The sequence below is a fragment of the Megalops cyprinoides genome, chromosome 18, assembly GCF_013368585.1.
Source record: "Megalops cyprinoides isolate fMegCyp1 chromosome 18, fMegCyp1.pri, whole genome shotgun sequence".
In the NCBI taxonomy this organism is placed as follows: domain Eukaryota; kingdom Metazoa; phylum Chordata; class Actinopteri; order Elopiformes; family Megalopidae; genus Megalops; species Megalops cyprinoides.
The window spans coordinates 3,639,194-3,655,633 of record NC_050600.1 but is presented as its reverse complement, the minus strand read 5'-3'; the positions used below and the strand labels follow the sequence as shown (position 1 = coordinate 3,655,633).

At 45.4% G+C, this 16,440-nt stretch overlaps 2 protein-coding genes across 2 annotated transcripts; both read left to right on the top strand.

Annotated features, from left to right (window-relative positions):
* Positions 1-911: 911 nt before the first annotated feature.
* On the top strand, positions 912-6,299 carry LOC118793545 (cytochrome c oxidase assembly protein COX18, mitochondrial; the record flags this gene model as incomplete). Its single annotated transcript, XM_036551769.1, has 6 exons — positions 912-1,208; positions 3,054-3,154; positions 3,518-3,684; positions 4,026-4,141; positions 4,449-4,556; positions 6,065-6,299. Coding segments are annotated over 6 exons (957 nt in total), but the record flags the coding sequence as incomplete, so codon positions are not given.
* A 1,038-nt stretch (positions 6,300-7,337) lies between these two features.
* On the top strand, positions 7,338-16,387 carry LOC118793280 (insulin-like growth factor-binding protein 7). Its single transcript, XM_036551390.1, has 5 exons — positions 7,338-7,825; positions 10,992-11,101; positions 13,917-14,024; positions 14,471-14,597; positions 15,287-16,387. The coding sequence occupies exons 1-5, from the start codon at positions 7,402-7,404 to the stop codon at positions 15,313-15,315; spliced, it is 798 nt and encodes a 265-aa protein (XP_036407283.1). The 5' UTR covers positions 7,338-7,401; the 3' UTR covers positions 15,316-16,387.
* The last annotated feature ends 53 nt before the right edge of the window (positions 16,388-16,440 follow it).

Genomic DNA, 16,440 nt, shown 5'->3' with positions numbered 1-16,440 from the left:
CATGATAAATACGTCATATATAACCGACTGAACGGTGTGCTTTCTGTCAAACTAAAATGCTTCTCGCAGTTACCGGCTTCATTTATGTTATTTTTATAAACCTCATGATCGTTATCATTTACAAGGGACAGAATTAGCTACCCAGCTAGCTAGATCACTGGGAAAAATCTGAAAGTGGGGAGTTGTTTCTGCAGCATATTCGCTCTCGAGGTGAGGATTTTGTCATGTCAATACTTCATTTTCTGCGTCCCAGTAATGGCTAAACCAGCTGAATGTTACTTTTGCTGCGTTCGGTGTATCCAATTGGCGCTAATATTGCTGTCGTTTCGAAATACACTAAAGCATTGTCTTGAGACTCTGGCACCTTGTGTGCTGTCAGAATGCATGCTCTGATTTTTATGCTGATACTGTCATTGACCTTCATTTAAGGTCCCCAGTAGAGTGCTCAATATAGCCAATTATGCTCACTCGTAAAACTGATGCATTAAATCATAGCTCGTGAAATAACTTTTTCTAAAGTGTAATTAACTATTTTTCACAACAGACAGTCCCTAATAGCGAAAATTGGGGATTGTGTGCCGCCACGCTCCTAAACGTCTTCCTTACGGCGTGTGTACGCACGCACGCGCGCACCTCATTCATAAAGCGCGAGAATCAAACCAGTTTAACAGCTTGGTCGTGTATCAGTGGGAACAATTAACAAATAACGTAGTGACATGCCGCAGTACTGGCTACTAGTGAAACTTTAAGGTGAAATTCAGGCATTCTTTTTCAGTGATCAGCTACAAAGACACGTGCCTTTCTCTCTCCAACAGGGTTCTTCCACAATGTTGATGCACAGCCTGGCTGGGCGAGTGATGACGGTGTCGCAGCTTGCGTGCCAAAGCGGCCGATTTGCACTGAAACCGCAGGTTGTGAGCGTCGGGCACGCCCACTTCTCCTGCGAGCGGAGGGGGGCGCTGCAGCGTCGCCGCTGTTCAGATTCAGCGCTGCCGTGGCGAAGAGCGCTGAGCACCAGCGCGGCCCGGCCTGGCTGGTACGAGAGCGTGGCGGACTCTACGCCGGTGCACCTGACCGAGCAGCTGCTGGTGGCGGTGCAGCAGACCACGGGGATGCCGTGGTGGGCCAGCGTGGTCTGCACCACCCTGGCTCTGAGGACCGCCATTACTCTACCGCTGGGCGCCTACCAGATGGTCATTATTGCAAAGGTCTGTGTTGACATGAGAGTCATATGAATCACGTGTGTAGCCTTGCAGTATAATAGGCATCAGTCTGGTTTGTGACTTAAGTAGGCCTCTTCAGTGTTTTAAGTTTCTTTAGTGTTTTTTCAGACAACCTCAAAAGGCATAGAATGGTGCAGTTTCCCCTCTGAGCTTGTCACTTTTTCAGAGTTTTTTTTAGAGTTTCTTCACAAATTAGATGTTTAGCAGAGGTCCAGCTTCATCTTCCCCAAAGTATGACCCAATACAGTAATACCACTATAATTAAGATATCTTGCAGATGTGGCTAACATTAGTGAAAGTTCTAATCTCGGTGCAAATCAAAGAAACATGGGCGGAAATGACTGTGGGTGCACCCACTGAGTAATGTGTGTTTTTTAATCTTATGTTGTTTATGATGAACCTGACTTTGAGACTCACAGGGTGTTTTGCTGTTCATTTCGGAAAATGGATCTAAGCTGAATCTGAATGCTGTTTGTTTTTCCTGCATTGATAAATTAGATTAAAATTAATTGATTCAGCATGTACTCCAGTGAGTCGCCATGTGTGGAGTTAACAAAGATGGCTGCAGCCAACAGCACTGTGAGGTAAAATGGATAATGCTGCTGTCATGGCAACCACCCGGAGTGTCAGACTGGGCAGAAGACCAGCAAGTCCCCTTGCTGTGCCTTCAGAGCAGCATATCTAATAGCCCTGTGTTTACATGTTTGCAGGCTCAAGTATGAACAGCATGTAAAGAGTTTGTGAGGTGCGTTTTTTCCTCCCAGCTATGGGGCATGTTTTTGTTGCAGAGGAGGCCTCCCCCTCACTCACAGCACGGAAACAGCAGTCTCAGCAGATTGCTGGGTCTCTCCTGCAGGCCTGTCCTCTCTGTAAACACTCGCGCAGCCACAGACCGGGTGCACTGACACACCCTCCACACCAAGCGCTGATCGCTGGGTTTAGAAAAAAAAGCAGTCAGATTCCATTAGCGTCACCCTGTGCCACACATACGAGGTTGTTCTCGTCTGTCTCCAATTTTGCTGTGAAAATGTGCCTAAACTTTCAGTTCATTCTGAGTTTCAAAATGACAGTCATTGACCGTTAAACCTAACTGTTTCCACAACGTCCCAGTGTAACTCCTCTTGCTAAAATGTCATCCGGCTTGGTGTGACAAAACACAACTTTTATCAGGAAAAAAACAATAGAATATGCCCTTTTATGCCTTTTCCTACCATTGGTAAGACTCACGTGTGACTGACAAGACAATAATCAGTCAGACACCTTGCATAAAATGCATGCATGGAGTGCAAATGTTAACACCGCAGCCGCTTCCGGACGAAGGTGTGCTGTCTTTTGACATTGGCAGGGCTGGTGTGAGACTAGTACAGGCAGCTCAGTCATAATGACTTGCACCTGTTTGGAATTCCGATGCTGATGTTTCGAGCCCTTGGGCTGTGATTGGACTGTGTTTGTGCTCCAGTGATACTGATTGACCTTCATACTGGCTGTGGGAAAAAGCCTTTTCTCTTGTAGCGCTGCCCTGATTACTGCTCTGTCCCAGATGGGAACTCCCCCATTGTGGGACTTTGAAAGTGTTTTTAAAGTGCAGTTATCTATGTTTTTGGTGTTTTTTTCTTCTTAAAGTAGGACATATTCTCTTTCACAAAGTAAAAGAAAAAGTATTTGATTGAATTTTGTCCCAATTTATTTCAAGAAATGTGAAATATGTGTATGTATGTGAACATATGTATGTGAATTGTAACACATGTTGGCAATGTATTTTGGTGTTTTGGGACTTGAAGGAGGGGTTTGCCGGGGTGAATAACCGCCTGCTCCCTTTCCTTCAGCTAGGTCGAGGCCCTGCAAGTGGAGATTGCAGAGCTGGCCAAGCGGTTGAGCTACGAGGTCTCGGTACGTGGCAAACAGCAGGGCTGGTCTGAAAAAGTCTGCCGGTAAGAGCTGACCTTTGCTTTCCAAAAAAACAGACCAGGGTCAGTTATTCTAACTCATCTGAAAACTAAGTGTAGCGTAGAAGTCAATAAATATAAATATAAATTTTGTAAATTGTCCATTTGTCCATTGTTAGTGTAAGTGGTCATTAGCCTTGCTATGATGTGGAATTTTAATCATGACCACCATTGCAGCACAGTGTAACAGTGTGCACAGTAGTAGCGTTTATTTTTACCCCTGTGTTTTCAATTTCCAAACCTTGAATAGCTTCTCCTACATGTGAATGCAGCTCCATGAAGCCGTCATGGCTGAGGGTGGCCTGTGCCTTCGCCTGTGTTGAACCTCTCTGCCGTGTGTGCTGGCAGGTACCACTTCAGAAAGAACATGCGGAGGATCGTGTCAGAGCTGTACGTGCGGGACAACTGCCACCCCTTCAAGGCCAGCCTGCTGGTGTGGGTGCAGCTGCCCATGTGGGTGTGCCTCTCCCTGGCCCTGCGCAACCTCAGCCTGGGGCTGGCAGACTCCACCATGGGTAATCACTGTAGAGCCGTGGGCAATCACTACGGGACCATGGGTAATCACTGTAGAGCTGTGGGCAATCACTACAGGACCATGGGTATTCACTATAGGACAGAGCAATAGGTAGTCAGCAATCTACCATAGATAATCACCATGGGCCATGGGTAATCACTGTAATGCTGTGAGTAAATGCATAGACATTGGTAATCACCACTTGCCTCATGTATAATCCGATCATTCATCTAAAATGGCATGACAGCTGATATTGAGTTTGGGAGCCTTTACAGGAAACACTGTTCTTTAAACGCACCAAAGCTGTGTTCCTTATGCTGCTCCTGCTGTCTGTGCTCTCAGCTCTGCAGCGGGAGCTGGCAGTAGGGGGCGCTCTCTGGTTCCCAGACCTCACGCTGCCCGACTCCACCTGGATCATGCCCATCAGCCTGGGGCTGGTTAACCTGCTGATCGTGGAGGTGAGTCACCTGGCACAGCTCCTCCAGGGTGCGCTGTCTGCACTCGCAGTGAAAGCTTGGTACTCAGGGTGCCTTTTGTATATTGTAACAATTAATTCGTCCAGCCTCACCCGCATTAGCACTTTGATCCTCCCTAATCAACCATTATTTCTCACGGCAGGGGGATTAGGTCTCCAAGGCGTAGTCTGTTAACACCCACTTGTGAAAAGTACTTGAGGGCATGTAATTTGTGCGTATGTGTGTGTGTGTGTTGTGTGTGTGCGCGTGCATGTGTGTGTGTTTGTGCTCTGCCTCTCCTATATTGTAGATATTTGCTCTGCGGAGGATAGAGGCCTCAAAATTCCAGAAGTACGTGACCAACTTCATCCGCGGCATCTCCCTGCTCATGATACCGCTGGCTGCTACGGTTCCCTCAGTAAGTGCCACATACCTGTCTCACTGAAGGCATGAGGGCATGTGTGTGTGTGTGTGTGTGTGTGTGTGTGTGTACATACATGTGCATGCATCTTCATGTATGTACTTTAGTATGTTTGTGTTTTGATTTAAAAAATATAAGGAATCCAGTGTATTTTCATTTCCATTTTTATTCATTTGCTACACTCTATGGCCAGAGAAAACTAACTTTATTTTGAGTAGTAATTATTTATAGATTGTTATAAGTCATGCCTCCTTGTTCATCTATAACAGGTATTCCTTGGAGATAGCATTTACTTTCAGATCATATGTTCTAAAAATGAATGAAAGGACTAGCAGTTACAGCATGAAGATGTTGGGCACTTTCACCAAATATTTCCACCCTGCAAAGAAACAACTGATAATTCCATCTGAAGGAAAAGACTCGCAGCAGATTCAGCACTGTGACAGCTGCTGCGTTATCTCTAGACAGTCTCATTCTCTGTCTCACACACACACACACACACACACACACACACACACACGCCACACCTGTGTCCAGAGGAGCAGTCATTGTAACATACTCAGTGAGGATGTTTTCCTCTGCTAGAGCGATAGTCTCAGCAGACCCAGATACAGACAGAGGCGTCACGCATTTATCTGAGCGTGGAGGTTGAACGCTTGACTTGCAGCCAGCAGGCAGCAGGTTCTTCCCTTACTGCCTGCTCATGAAAACCTCATTAGCGTGAAAGCGCAGGCCCTCCTATCTCTGGTGCCCAGGTACAGTGACACCCCTCACCCCCACACAGACACCACAAATACTCACACATACACACACACACACACACACACACACATACACACACACACACACACACACACACATACCTGGTTAATCTGCTCAGTGATCAGCAGAGGGCCAATGTTGTGTCTCTGTTTTAGAAACCGTCTCTGTTTCTTTTCACTGACGGTAGCTGCAGGATTCTGCACGTTTCCACATGGCTATGTATGCCAGTGGACACTGAATGAATCATCTGAGAACGTGTTTCCACCCGGTCTTTTTGAACAGACTGCCATTACCTGTTTGCTGTGGTTACCTGTACTCTGCCTCGCTCGCTCAGCCTCTGTAGGTGTGCACTAGCAATGGAACAGGATGAGAAAAACCTGTCAAAGTATAAGGCTGAGAGCCACCTGTAGTCTCATAACTCTTTTGGGTTTCTATCTGCTCGAGTGCCAGCCTATTTGTTCTACCTGATCAGTCTGCCATTGGTGAAGCTGTCAGCATTCTGATTTGCTGTTGCCTTATGAACATTCTTAAAGAGATGTGGCCTATAACAGGACATCCACAGTCAGCATAGGAATGCAGATAGCACCAGAGACTCCTGTAACCAACCTAGGAACTCCAAGATGGAGGCTGGGAGGAGGACAGGGGCAGGATATCTTGCTATGACCTCTGCAGTCTGTGCAGGTGAAAGCAGACACAGCTGACCTCTGACCTCTGCCCTTTGCCCCTCCCCTCCTCTCTCCCAGTCCATGGCGCTGTACTGGCTGAGCTCCAGCTGCGTGGGACTGGGTCACAACCTGCTCCTGCGCTCGCCCCGGTTCCGCAGAATCTGCCGGATCCCTCCGACACACTCCGATTCTGACACACCCTACCGGGACATCGCTGCTGCCTTCGTGGCCAAATACCTCAAGTAGGACCCCCCCCCCCTCAATGGCAGAGTGGAGCACCAGTCGGGGGGCCTGGGACATGTTTGTGAGAGGGGATTGCATCTCCAGTTGGAACAATGCTGCTGTGCCCTTGAGCCAAGCACCTGCTCCAGGTAGCGGCCCATGGTATAAATGGGCTCTTTGCTGTGTGAAAGCAAGGTTACCGCCATCACATGACTGCAGCATAACCCGCTGGCCACTGGTCATGCAGTTCCACCATTGTCCAGCAGATTGTCCATGTAAGACTTTCCTGCCTGACTTGGGCGGTCAGCCAGTCATGTTGGTCCGTCATCTCCTCTGTGCAAAAGTCTGACTCTGCAGGTTCGTCAGGTTGGTTCCACGGACTCCTCGTCTAACGGGAGGCGAGATGTGGAGCAGACTTACCTTCTTGTACTCGCACACAGCAGTCTTCTTTCCAGTAGGGAAGAGCTGCTTGGTAATGATGAAGATGAGGTTGCTGCACAATGTGGCATATAACGTGGCTTTTGAATAAAAACTCGTGGAAGACTTTGAAATGTTTACCTATCCATGGATTTGTTGTCCATTCACAAGTCAGCCAACCCCACAACAGGAAAATGCCTTCACACTGTTATTTTACAGAGATTTTTGTTGGTTGTCACCAAATAATTTGTTAGTAAAAGTCCTCTCATATTAAAGAGAAGAGGGTGCTGTCTGTATGACCTTCTCCAGATGCTATCGCATATACTGTGCAACCAATGCACAATTTCTACATCAAAGCTGTTTGTTCCAAAAAAATTGGATTTTCCCCCACCCTCTTCAAAAGACATGAATTATATTAAGAATTATTAGAAATATTCTTGTCTTTTTACTGTTAGTGTTAACTGAGACATAAAGAATGTGTTTCTCAACAAATTAGTTTGAATATGGTATGCAATACTATTTTGAGACTCTGAGATACTAATAATAGAAATCAAGTATGAAAATCATAATAATTGAAAACGTTGTTAACAAAAAAACTTAGTTTCCAAAAATCATCGCAGGTTACATCTAAGTAACCACAGAGAAGGCGATAGGAGAGGCAGCGAAATTCTGTGGGCGGAGTCGAACCTCAATAAAAATACCACAAGGAGATACGATACTGTAGTTACCGTGAATAACTAAAGCTGTCAAGCTTAGAGGCTACCTGAAACCACAAGATGTTGCGGCTTTTTGCTTTAGTGGCGACTCTTTCATACCTGACAGCTGCATCGGACCGCGTCCCTCGCAGCTGTGGCACTTGCGACCCCAGCCTCTGCGATCCTCTCCCCGCCGACGGCTGCCAGTTCGGCACGCTGCAGGACTCCTGCGGATGCTGCTCGCAGTGCGCGGCTGGCCCGGGCGAACCTTGCGGCGGACGCGGGTCCGTGGCGAAGCGCTGCGCCTCCGGACTCGAGTGCGTGAAGAACGACAAAGTGAAAAAGAGTAAACTCGGTGTTTGCATCTGCAAGAGTGACTACGAAGTGTGCGGCACTGACGGCGTCACGTACAAAACCGGCTGTGATTTGAAAGCTGCCAGTTTAAAAGCCGTGAGCGAGGACCAGCCTGAAATTAAAGTCCAAAATAAAGGGAAATGCGCTCAAGGTGAGATTATTTTTCAACACATATCTTTCTATCCTTAGTGATGTTGCTGCGAGAGGATGTCACTGAGGCACAAAGCTGACCAAAGATGCTAAGTAAACAAAATTTAAGAACATGAATATAATTTATATGTATGCTTTTCAATAGGATAACTTGTATAACTAAATATATACCGAGGCGCAGATTTGTTACAGTTTGTTACAAGCTCGCCTGCACTGAATTCTGGACTGCATTTCGAAAATAGTAAACCGTGCTCCAGGAGACAGGAATAGGCTACACCAATTATAATTCAACTTTTCCTTCAAAAGGTCACATGTGTATTTGCGTGACAGTAACTCTAATAATAAGTAATATAATAATAAACTCTCTCAGATGCGCCCGCCGCCTGGCGCGGCAGCTGATAAGCATCCTCCGGTGAATCTCCTGCGTTACTGGAAGTGCGCGATGAAAGTTTGAAAGCAAAGTTTATAACGCTGTGGACCAGAGGAAATCCACCACCAGCCCGTGTTACTGAAAGATGTTTTTAGATGTTTTAGATGTTTAAAGACCGGATTTCAAGCATTATTTTTCTTTTTCATATGGCGGTATAGTGATCCCAAGGATTGGGCTGTTATTATTTTATTTTATTTTTATGAACATAGGAGTAAAATAATAGCATTAGGAATTAAAATAAGAGTTGGAGTAGAATAACAGGCTAAGAATAAGATGGTCAAAAATAAGAGGGCCCAGATATGGATTTGGATATGTTTTAACAGTGACTGGAAGGGCTTCAGGGCTCTGGTGGTAAGTTACCATCAGAACCCTGTCTCCTCTCTGTCCCACTATACACTCTGTCCCCAGATTGGGGCGACATGCGGGTCCAAACAGGCTCCTTTGTCCCTCATACCTCTGTTATCAGGCTATGCTGTCTTTACGTTACATTACATTACATTACATTACATTACATTACATTCAGCAGATGCTCTTATCCAGAATGACTTCAAGCACAAGATGATAGAAGTGCATCCATCCAAGTTATATGAGCAACAGTGTCAGACCTGGTTAACAACACTTCCAGACCAACAAGTGCATGCATGCCAGCATGTGTCAGTTTGATTAACAATTACAAGTGAACATTGGACATTTGGGGGGGGGGGGGGGGGGCAACAGCCGACTGATGCCTTCAGAAGCTCATGACAACACCCAAAAAAACCGCGCCCCTTCTGCCTTTGTTTTCTGCCAGGCTTGGACACAGAAGCGTACCATCTCCTCTCTGCCAATCAGGAGAACACACTGATGACCAAAACAAATACTCACATAGGCTATGAATGATGTGATGTCATAAAACGTCTACACAGAGTGAATATAAAGTTCGTGGTTTTCAGATAGTGTGGTGCCCATGTAACTCGCCAGCCCTGGGGAGGAATTCCAGCCACAGGGGTGGGGTAGGGGGATTTTGAGGCCTGAATGGAGGTGATCTCTGATCAAACAGCCTGGTGGCTGTTATGGACACACAGACCGGGCTGTTTTCTCAAAGCAAAGCCGGCCTGTGTGGCGCAGTGAAGCCTCACATGATTAAATCAAACTGTGTGCCAGCGTGGGATTAACCAGTGAATGGGGTCCATTAATCAAAAAAATATCTCCCGTTAGCAGAATGGCATTCCTCGGAATTGCTCAGGTGCCACCTAATTCGGTCGTATCCAGTGAGGCAGGAGTCGGTCCTCTGCTGGGGTCAGCGAGACTTAGACACAGAACAAATAAGGCAGAATCTTCATAGCTTTGTGACAAGCTAAAGAGTCCACATTTTCCTCTGGGTATTGCTGTAGATTTTTATGAGGGCTGGTTTAGATGGCATTTTCTTTGGTGGTGACTTCTAAAGGTTTGGAAAGACCTTAAGCAAAAAAAAAAAAAAAAAAAAAATCTGTCACAGGTATAGAAAGAAGATTTAGAGAAAAGAAGATTTAAAAAGAGTCAGCAATGAAACAGCTCCAAGCCAAACGTCTTACAACATCCCTTTAGGTATTGGGGAAAATTGAATATGAAATATGTCCAGCTGCCGTGGCAATTTCACAGTTTTGTTTATGAGTACTGTCTAACGGGGGCCCAAGTCAAATGAACTGTGGGGGTTAAGAGTTCAAATCTGTTTATGAATCTCTACATATTAGGCTGTGCTGTTTGTGTAGCATGGAGCCGGAAGCGGAAAATAAACTTTCAAGGCAATGGAATCATTGTGAAGTGAGTTGTTTGGTCTATGTCTACTTTCTTATATACATATTTAAATGGTTATGTACAAACATATCGCAGGTGAATCTTTTACGGGAATGGACTGTCCTCTACAGATCAACTTAAGTACATTCCATGTATAATTATGATACATTCCCTCATTTTTCTTCAACTGAAACAGTATTTATTTTAATAACTTTGAACAGTTAACATGGCTTAATTCACATGTCTATAGCGGAGCTATGTTTTGCGTTTTGGTCCTACAAAAATGCCTTCATTACAGTGCACTCATTGTTTCCTTTACATTCACCCCCAAGGGGAGTATCTGACAAATCAGAGGTGATTTATACCATAGTCACTCAGAACAACCGAGAGTACATGCATTTACCTCTGACAGCTGCTAGATTGGGACAACATCGGATCATATCTCCACTGCAAATCTGTGACAGTGAGGCAGATGGGAATAATCGTGTCCCTAAGGCATTGAGCAGCATCTCTTTCTTTGGCTGTTGTAACATGACTGAAAAGGTCTGGTTGTCCAACAGCGTTAGTGTTACACCTTTTCTCACCTGTAGCTACCTGTTGCAGAAGGAGGGCATGACATCATGTAGATATTCAGTGATGGTCGTTGAATTATTGAGACTTGACCTTGGTAAAGCCCTCTCACCCCAAGCATTTTTGGATTTATAAAGTGGGATTTCTGAGCAGTGGTCATCCTTGTGCTAATTTCTGCCAGTTATTTGGAGTACTGATTCCAAGAGCTTGGCTTTGTCGCTCTCTGGTATATTTTAGAGAGTGGGAGTACACACCTCTTGCCCTGTGCCAAACTAAAGAACATATATTAACCAAAAAAAACAAAATTACAAAACCACAGTGTTAGAATTCATGCCTGGAAGGAGGCCCGGTTTGAGCCGGCTCCTGTGCACTCCCCTCTGCAGATAGATTGATGTGCTCCTTCTCCCTGCAGCTCCGGTCATCGTCACAGCACCTGCGGAAGTGTGGAACGTCACTGGCTCCCAGGTCTACCTGAGCTGTGAGGTCAGCGGCATCCCCACCCCTGTGCTTACCTGGAAGAAGGTACGTGAGTGGATGTGGGGGTGGGGGGGCGATACAGAATGAGCGTGGCCCCTTTGACAAACACCTCACTACCTGTGTACACCTGTGTAGACACCTGTCTGCCTTTGCCTGTTACATTCGATCAAGCGCTCCGCTTCCTGACATGACAGTTACTTATCTTTAAAGGCTTAATATTTTAATGAAGATCAATGTGTGTTATTAAAGACACTATCAATGAATAAAATCACACACACACATTAAATATGGGGATGTGTGACTGCTTCCACGAATTCCCCCAGCAATAAGCGTTAAACTTCCTTTCATAATTAAGTCTATATATCAAAACTAGTGGTGGCTGCTCAGAGGTTTTTTTTTTTTATATTCCACCTTTTTTCTTTCTGCATAATGAAAACTGCACACGTATAAATCATCATTACATGAGCTTAAGGCTGTCATTTAAATTTGCGTGCATTCGCAAAATAGCGCCAACTATCAACGTCTTGTTTTTCATTTTTCCATTTTCATTGAAAGCTGTGTGAAAAATTGATTTCAATTAAAGGCAACGGAATGTTTTGCCTGGGTCTGATTGGACTATGACATTATTGTGATGAGAATTTAGCCTTGGCCAAAACCTCAGCTTCACGTGTACTTGTACAGAGGTCATCTTGCAGGGGTGTTAACACGGGTCCAAATGATGGCAAACTGATGGTAGCCTAAGCTCAGATGCCCTATAGACAACTGATCATACCGTTTGATGAATACTACCTCCATCACTTGATCCCTGTGGTTTTACGTGGTTTAGTTATTTAAGATATTTTGTGTTCACATGATGTGTTGAATCCTGTGTTACTTTCCTCCTTCGTCCTTGGTGGAAGCATGTTCTCCTGTGCTGCTGTCACCTTGCTCTTGCTTGCATGGAAAATTTTATAACATATTAGTTAAATTTGATTGGAATTGTAAGCAACAAGCTTTCCCATTACAGATTTAATACTTGTAGCCCCAGCCTTCTTAGGTTTACAGCCCACCAGCTGCCACTGGTCAAAACATGATCAGAGCGTATGAACAACATCGTAAATATTACAGGCGCTGTACCGCTCGGAGCAGTGAGGATTGGGAGGACAGGAAATAAACATTCCACCACACGCTGTTGCTGTGATACCACACACTGTGATACTATTGTAGTTTTTACTTATATTGATGTTTGAATTTTTTTTATATTTGCAGTAAAAATTTGCCCTCTTTTGGAAGGCATGAATAAAATGTTTGTGGATCACACGGGCTCTTTAGAAAAGGCACAGGAAGAGGTGGGTGTGAGAGATGTCTGTCCTTGGGAGCTGGATCTGAGGGGCTGAGTTCTCATGGCCGGAAAACCGCAGGGTCAGATAGAGATTCAGGAACAAAGCAGGGCCATGCAGAAGCAGGATGACTGACCCCATTGAATCAGACCAAAGTGCAGAAGCGATCACAGCTGGACTGTATCTGACTAGCAGCACAGGGTCAGGGAAAAACCGGAGACATACGCTGTATGTTGGCCTAACCACAGCAGCACTGCAAGGCTCGGTTGTACCAAGAAAGCATCATGATCTTACACTGGGGGTACAGTAAAGGTTGGAATGTGTGTAACTGGTAGAATATAAACAAAGGTTCGTGCTGAAATTCTGCTGGAAGTGTTTTCTTAGTAAAGACAGGCATGTGCAGAAATCAAGGAAAACTGGTTAATGATTAATGGGGTGGCAGTCTCCCTAGTCTTAGTCCCGTTTGGTATTTCACCTTGATGAGAGCTCCTCTTACTCATAAGCAAACTGATTTTAGCCATTCCTGTCCCTGAGGCTATGGCTGACCTCCTGGGAGACTGCAGCCAGCTCCCAGGATGTCCTTAACACCACTGGGAATCACAGAGAGAGAGAGGCACTGAAGAAGAGACCTCACAGTTGTACCCAAACCATGACCCATGGCGTGACCCATCCAGCAACTGTACTGAGTCATACTTCTAACAGGGATTATATACAGGCTCCCTGTCAACACTGCCTCCAGCTGAACATCTTTCACTGATGAGAAGAGAAGGAAAGAAAGACTCGCTATAGGAAGGTCAGGTCGTGACAGTGGCAGTGTGAGGTTATGCCATATTTTACAGCCAAGAGGAAAGGGAAAGTAGAAATTGCCAAGACATGGAGTGACAGCAATAAAATACCACGTTTCCAGGCTGAACTGCTATATTACCTTCCATGTAATGATAAAGTTGAAGTGCGTCACTAGCTACATACAGTAATTACAGGCAGACAGAAGCTACTTTGATAGTGTTTGGTCAAAAGGAGGACTCCTGGCCATGGTGTCCACGGTATTGAGTCCCTGGGTTGTTCATGAACATTTATCTTAAATCTACTGCACATGGCCCCATGACCTTTAAAACAACGGGTACACTGTGTGCACGGTCTCGCTCATTGCTAGTGTGGTGTGTGCTCAAATGGCTTTAAATACGTGGCAAACATCATACAACTCTCAGTTGTCATGAGTGAGTCTGGAAATAATAATGGCTGAAGAAATAACATTCCTGAAGAAAAAGACCGTTGGTGAATATGAAAGCTATAAGTGGGTAAGCACACCTGCGTTTCTCCCATTGTCTTGAAGTTATTCTCTTGTGTGTGTTATGTCATGGCCAGCATTGTTATGGATATATGGGCAATAAATTGACATTTTTCATTTTTGCTCTTGAGGGTAGATCATTCTTGTAAAGGCAAAATAGCTGCTGACTTGAATTTATTTTGTCCTCTTTGTTAAAAATAAGAGTATAAATAATATTCTGTTGTTCAGTTAATCCCTATGCTGACTGCTCCAGGTCTCCAGCATCAAAGGAAGGGCGGACATGCTCCCGGGAGACAAGGACAACCTGGCCATCCAGACCCGCGGGGGCCCAGAGAAACACGAGGTCACCGGCTGGGTGCTGGTGAGTGCTGCCCGTTACACACACACACACACACACACACACACACACGCCCGTGCACACACACATACACACACACACACACCTCACACACAGTTCACACACTCAAGCACACACTCCGAACACTTTTTCGAGCAGTTTTTCCATGTGTTTGTCCTTAAAAAAACTGTCTTCTGCACAAGCCTTATATGGGAATGTGTGGTCTTGATAGGAATGCTTCCAAACCACCAGTATAAACTATCAAAACACATTCCCAAGCAATCTGAAGTGTCTTTGAAACCACAGCCATTTGGTGTGAGGAGGTATAGGGGACATTATCTCTCCCTCGTGCAGAATCCACCCTCTGTGCTTTCATCTTTATGGAGACCCCCTTTCTAACACAATGGTATCTTTATGCAAAACGAAGAAAGAGTGATAAAATCAACATTATTTGCTTTTTTTCCCTCCAGATTTCACCCCTCACTGAGTCGGATGAGGGGACATACGAATGCCATGCCGCCAACTCCAAGGGAGAGGCGTCGGCCGTGGGCACCATCCACGTGGTAGCCTCCGTCGAGGACATCCCCACCAAGAAAGGTGAGTTCTGTGGGCCTAACCCCCTCTCCCCTCCCCACCACCCTCACACCCTTCGCTGGCCCCCATCACGCTCATCCCAATCTGCTCTGCTCCATCTGTACATCTGCCTGCGTGTGCGCATGTGTGTGTGGGTGAGTCTGCCCTCCAGCTGACGCAACCATCCTGCTAAAACACGCAGTGGCAGACTCCCCGGGTGTGTTGCTCCGCGATCAGCTGTCTGTCAGCAGGAGATGGCTGCCATGACGGGGCCTGTGTGGCTGGGTGTTATTCCTGCAGGCGTTGGCATATACACGGCCCCTGCAGCTGGGAGCAGGGGGAACACGGAGTACCAGGCCATAAATCTAACGAAAAACACTGAACACGCCCAGGGCTGTTTCTATCACTGTCCTTCAGACGTCACAGTAAGACTATGTTAGAGCATCAATGGAACACATGTGCTCTCAGTCCAAACACACTCACAGCATTCACGCACACACACACACACACACACACACACACACACACACACACACACACACACACACACCACTCTCAGTCTACTTCTTACTTTTTCCTTTGGGCATTGACTCGTTCATGTGCTTGCCTTCCATTACTGTATGTAACGGCTGTTATGATGTGGAAATGCTTTCAAGCAGCCGGTGACCATGGGAGTGATTCCTGTCTGTCTGTCTGTCTGTCTGTGTCCCCAGTCCCAGCAGCCAAGGATGAGGAGCTGTGAGGCGTTTGCTGATCGCCCCCTGGTGGTGGCTCTGGAGTGGAACACTCCCCCATCACACCTGCACTGTAACGAGTCCCAGCTTCTGTTTCCCTTATGCTTCCCTGCTCTGGTCTTTTTTTTTTATTTAGACAAAAAGCTGAATTATTTCTTTAAGAATGTGCCTGTGTAACTGCTTACTGTGGGAGAGGTCAGAACACCTGATCAGAACACCCAAGCTGCCCAACTGACAAAAGCGTGTCAATTTGCACTTCATGGAATGGTTTGTCTTTACAAGGCCAGGTTCATCACTTTTCATGTACACCAGCTGTGAGAGAATGAGATTAAATATGAATTCGTTACACAGCAACATCTCAGGAGAGGTAAGTACACAGAGGTTTAACTCCTTAGTTGCCAGTGAAAGCACATAACCACAGAGGGGTTGTGCTCTACCAAAGCAACCTCACAGAAGAGACTTCAGCTGGTCGTTATGTGTTAAGGGGAAGAGGGGCACAAGTATATGACCTCATAACCCCACAGTACACACAAGACATCATTAGCTACAGAAATAAGACAGGTTGAGGATATTCAATAACATGAAACAAGTGAATGGTTTTAAGATGGTTAAAGATGGGATTTGTGTCCGAGGGCACAAAAATTCAAAAATTGGAAGGGAAATCCGTGTGTGAAGCTTGTATTCTACAAGGGATTCTGGGTAAACTTTGTTCTTTTCCCGGTGTATTTCCATAATCATTTAGAAATAAATCTCCATTTTAAGTCAGTCACTGAATGCCAATAATCCTGTACAATAAATCAAAAGCAATTTTAATTGACGGACCCTACACACATACTGAACTATTGGTGCTAATACTGTTTACCTGTGACGTAACAGTTCACAGACAGGTCATACTCAGTGCTTGTGTAGGTTGTTACTCATTCTAACTGAAGATGAGGGATTCAGCCATGGCTTTTAAAATACCAAATATAAAGACCCATGAGAACTGTACCCATGTGTAATCACGCTTGATGTATGGACTACTAATAAAGTTCTTTTTTAATGATGTAATGCACATACTTTTTTCCACTAATAAATTTAAAAACTACCCTAGTTGCGACCTGAGTATTAACTGGGGAACTGAATTTAAGTGA